Below are 4267 nucleotides of genomic sequence, written 5' to 3'. Positions count from 1 at the left end.
TTTCCATAAATGTGAGGAAGTTCCTCTAACACACATAAAACACAAAGCTACAGAAACTAAAAACTGCATTTCACTTACATATATACAATTCATTGTTATGCCATTATACTTTCAATTTTTTCAACTATAAAAGTTTTATTTTTGGAAGTGGCGCTGTGGCTTTAGCAGTAGAACGCTCTCCTTGACTGAAGAGTGCAGGGACAGCGCCCAAGCCCAGAGTTCAAGACCCACAACGGACAAAAAAGTTTTATTTTTAAAATTTACTATTAAGTAGTTGTTTACACTTAAGTTACATTATGAATACAACACATCATTCTCCCCCATTTTAGAGTTACACTTTGGTATTGTACCCTTTTATAGACTTGTTCTTTTATATATGACATGTAAACAGTTTTATAGTGTATTGCCTTCTAGAATTCTGACAATGTGCCCTGTTTTGTTTTTTCTTGCTCCAAAACATTGTATTCTGGTCTATTACTCTGTTTTTTAATCCAAATCTCTGTAGCATCTTTTAAATCAATATTTACAGGAAAACAAAACATGCAATGTATTCTGGTGAAGTTGTGAGCCCCAAAATCCAAGAAAGATGGGAGTGTGACTATGATTCCTAAGGCATGAGTAAAGGATGAGAAGGAAAGGCAAGAAATGAGCATTCAATAATTCCTGCTAATCAAATATTCCTCAGTCCTTGTTTGAGCTCCAAAGGTCTGCCCTACTTCTCTTCCCAATACTACCTCTAGATTTCAAAGATTTCTTTTCAAACACAGAGCTTTATCCCTCTTCTCCTAAAGTAAGCATAAAGTAACAGTTCTCAGGATTCTAAGGAATTCCTTTCACTTAACTAGAAATGATCACTGCAAACAAAAAGATGAAATAAAAAAGGCAAAGATGTTCCAATCCTGTACAGAGACCACTGCCCAATTAAAGGCCCTACCCTGCCCAAGTTTTTCACTTCTTTTAGCCACTGCTTCTTCACCAAGAAAATGGTGTTATCTACTTCCAGGGGTTATATGGATCCATTAGAATACAAAAATAAAGAGACACAGAAGGTAGGTACGAGTGGCTCACACCTGTAATCCTAGCTACTCAGAAAGCTAAGAGGGCCAGTGGAGGCAGGAAAGTCCATGAACCTCTTCAAGTTACCAGAAATCCAGGTAGAATCAAGTGGTAGAATGCTAGCCTTGAGTACAAAAGCTCAGGGACAGTGTTCAGGCCCTGAGTTCAAGCCTCAGGACTGGCACACACAATAAAAAGAGACAGAGGGTTGACTTTAAAGTTCTTTGCACAATAAGCTTTTGCTAATAAAAATTATAGAGAAAAAAATTCACCTCACAAAGCAATATTCAATAAATATTAACTCCCAAGGCTTTTATCCATTGAGATCACTAACTCTCCCAATTTATTGTAACTTCACACTCTCACTAGTATCATCTTGCATAAACAGTGTATTTCAATGAATTCATTTGATTAGCAGCTATTAATATAAAAGTAAATAGAATAACATGCATTAAAATTCACTTAGATTTCCAAGAAACATTCCATTTCTACAGTCTTCTATAGCAATTGGGGAAATCAGTCTCTATCCAAATGTGAATACTGAGTTCTGCCTGTATGTAGATTTATGACAAAATATGTGCCCAGAAAGATAAATACAAAACTTAAAGATACTCTGTACAGTATGTTCACAAATAAAATTAAATTAAATTAAAAAAAAACTTAGATACTCAATACTCTTTCTCTTTATTCCTTTTTTGCCAGTACCAGGGTTTGAACTCTGGGTCTTGAACTTGTTCAACTTGCTCTTGAACCACACCTCCAGCCAGCCATTTTGCAGACTTTTGGAGATGGAGTCTCTGCCTGGGCTGGCTTCAAACTAGATCTCTTGGAGTAGCTAGGATTAGAGGCATGAGCCATCAGCACCTGGCTAAAGATAATTGAAAATCATTTTCCTTTTTTATGGGGGGGGTGGTGGGTGGGAAGAGAGATGGTTGGTACTGGGGTTTGAACTCAGGGCCCTGTGTACAAGGTAGGTATTATACCATTTGAGCCTATGAACACAATTTCTTCTTAAGTACTAGTGTCCTATGTTCTCCAAGTGTCCCTTTCTCTGCTGCCTGTATTTAAGCCTAAGTAAAAATTATCTTCTCTTTCCTCAAAACCAATTGTTTAACTAGTCTTGGAACTCCATTTGGCCTTTCCACCATTTTTTAAAAAATTTCCACACACAAATGATAGGGTCCTTTCAACACATAAATCAGGGTACCTCCCTCTCCCCCCCGCAACCTATACTGAAAACTCCTTAATGTCTTCTCATTACCCTTGGAGATAAGATTTAAAATAGTTAGTATAAGGCCCTCCAAACCTACTACATTTGGTAATGTACTCCACTGTCTGGCAGGTAGGCAGTTCTACAGAAACTGTTCTGAACTAAACAGAACCCTAGCTGCATTCTGGAAAGGACTGGAGAAGCTGATAAAAGTGCTTCTCACTGTTAAAAACTGAGAAAGTGACCCTTCAGTAGTCTCCTGGAACAGCTAGCTGAACCAAAATTACATTTTCTCCTGCATATTCAAGGCTTATAAATCTAGCCCTAATCCTCCTCAGGGCCAAAATTGCCTAACTTGTCTGCCCCTTTCCTTGCTTGTCACTTGGATTCTTGGTGAATTCTTTCACTCCCTGTGAACCAAATATAGCCCTTCAGCCCTAATGCTCAATACTGTGTATATATCATGTTTTGTATAACATGTTTTGTCCTACCTGTCCACTGCATCTCCCTACCTTGTTTCCTTGCTCACCAGCTGCACTTCTCTTTCCCTAGTTACTCAAAGTACTCAGTCAACAGAATAAGTACCTCATCTTTTTTTTTGGAGGGGGGGTCCGGTCGTGGGGCCTGAACTCTGGGCCTGGGTGCTGTCCCTCAGCTCTTCAGCTCAAGGCTAGTGCTCTACCACTTGAGCCACAGCACCACTTCCGGCTTTTTTCTTTTTGCTTATGTGGTGCTGAGGAATCAAACCCAGGGTCTCATGCATGCAAGGGAAGCGCTCTACCACTGAGCGACCTTCCCAGCCCCAAGTACCTCATCTTCTGCAGGACTACCTTTGATCCCCTTAACTACATTAGCGATAACCCACAGACTATCACTTACCTAACAGAACATCCACTACCCTTTGTTATACCTGTTGATCTGTGCTACTGTCTCTCTCTCTCTCTCTGATAAGATTCCAGGGTATGAATAAAGAGGCCACGTTTTTCATGTTCAACACTGTGTATCAGGCACAAGTTCAACCCTAGCAAAGACTAAGTAGTTCAGCACTGGAAGCAATAGTCTGAATGAGTAAACTTGTAATAGCTATCTTTCCATCAGGAAAGATATTGCTTCACACACACAACTAGATCTCTCCGAATAAGCTAACTGCTTCATCAATGCCCAGGACAGCAAACGAGTACCCTAAGAATTTTCGCCCGCCCTGTGAATAACTGTCCTTTACGGTTTCTCATATCAGGAAAACTTCGGCACCACTCTCCCACGAATGGCTTTGGAGGCTGAGCGAGGGACGACAGCTGTGCACACAAGACCTTAAAGGCGTCCTCGGACTGAAACCAGAAAGAGTTCCGGGCCGGGGTGAAAGACAAAAGTTGGGAGGATCCCCCCTCCTCCGCCCCCCACGTACCAAGGGAGATGGCGTTGCCTCTGCGCTGTTCCGCCCGCCTTCGGCCCAAGCCTGGCGAGGACGGCGAGACCCTGAACTGCACCCGGGCGTCCCTGGGGTCGAAGATGCGCCTCTGCCTGCGGGGAAAGCGCCGGGAGTCCGAGGCAACCGACGCAGCAGCTCCCGCGGCAGCCCAGCGAGGTCGCTTGGTGCAGGGCTCACAGCCGGGGCCCGCACTCATGCTGGGACCCGCGGCGTGCAGCCCCCGGGCCGGCCCGGGCGGAGAACCGCATTCACTGCCCCTACCGGGACGGACGGCGCCTCCTTCCCGGCGCCTCCCCGCACCATTCCTCCCGGCCGCAGCCCGCTTCCGCGATGGCTGACCCTCGGGCCTGCGACTCAGGCCCTTCCCGGTTCGGCCGCTCGCCTTCCCTCCTTCGCAGGGAGCTGACACGCCTCACGACGTCCCGGTCAGGGCCCGGCGCCGGCTTCGCCCCTTTCCCACCGCCGGAAAGCCACCACCGGAAAGCCGTCGCCGAGCGCCCGCCCCGACTTCCGGAGTGCGCTGCCGCAAAACGGAAGTAGGTTACTTGACGGTGCGACGCCCGGAAGGTCAC

General features: G+C 44.9%; 1 protein-coding gene across 1 annotated transcript in view; it reads right to left on the bottom strand.

Annotated features, from left to right (window-relative positions):
• Window positions 1–4161, bottom strand: part of Parg (poly (ADP-ribose) glycohydrolase) — a 115829-nt gene extending 111668 nt beyond the window's left edge. Inside the window, exon 1 of the mRNA XM_013036193.1 lies at window positions 3672–4161. Coding sequence (XP_012891647.1) covers window positions 3672–3891 — 220 coding nt within the window. The 5' untranslated portion in view covers window positions 3892–4161. The remainder of the gene's footprint in view (window positions 1–3671) is intronic.
• Window positions 4162–4267: the final 106 nt, after the last annotated feature.

Source organism: Dipodomys ordii, unplaced genomic scaffold, assembly GCF_000151885.1.
Source record: "Dipodomys ordii isolate 6190 unplaced genomic scaffold, Dord_2.0 Scaffold259, whole genome shotgun sequence".
Lineage (NCBI taxonomy): Eukaryota > Metazoa > Chordata > Mammalia > Rodentia > Heteromyidae > Dipodomys > Dipodomys ordii.
Note: the sequence above shows the minus strand (reverse complement) of the source record. Positions and strands in the feature narration are given on the sequence as shown.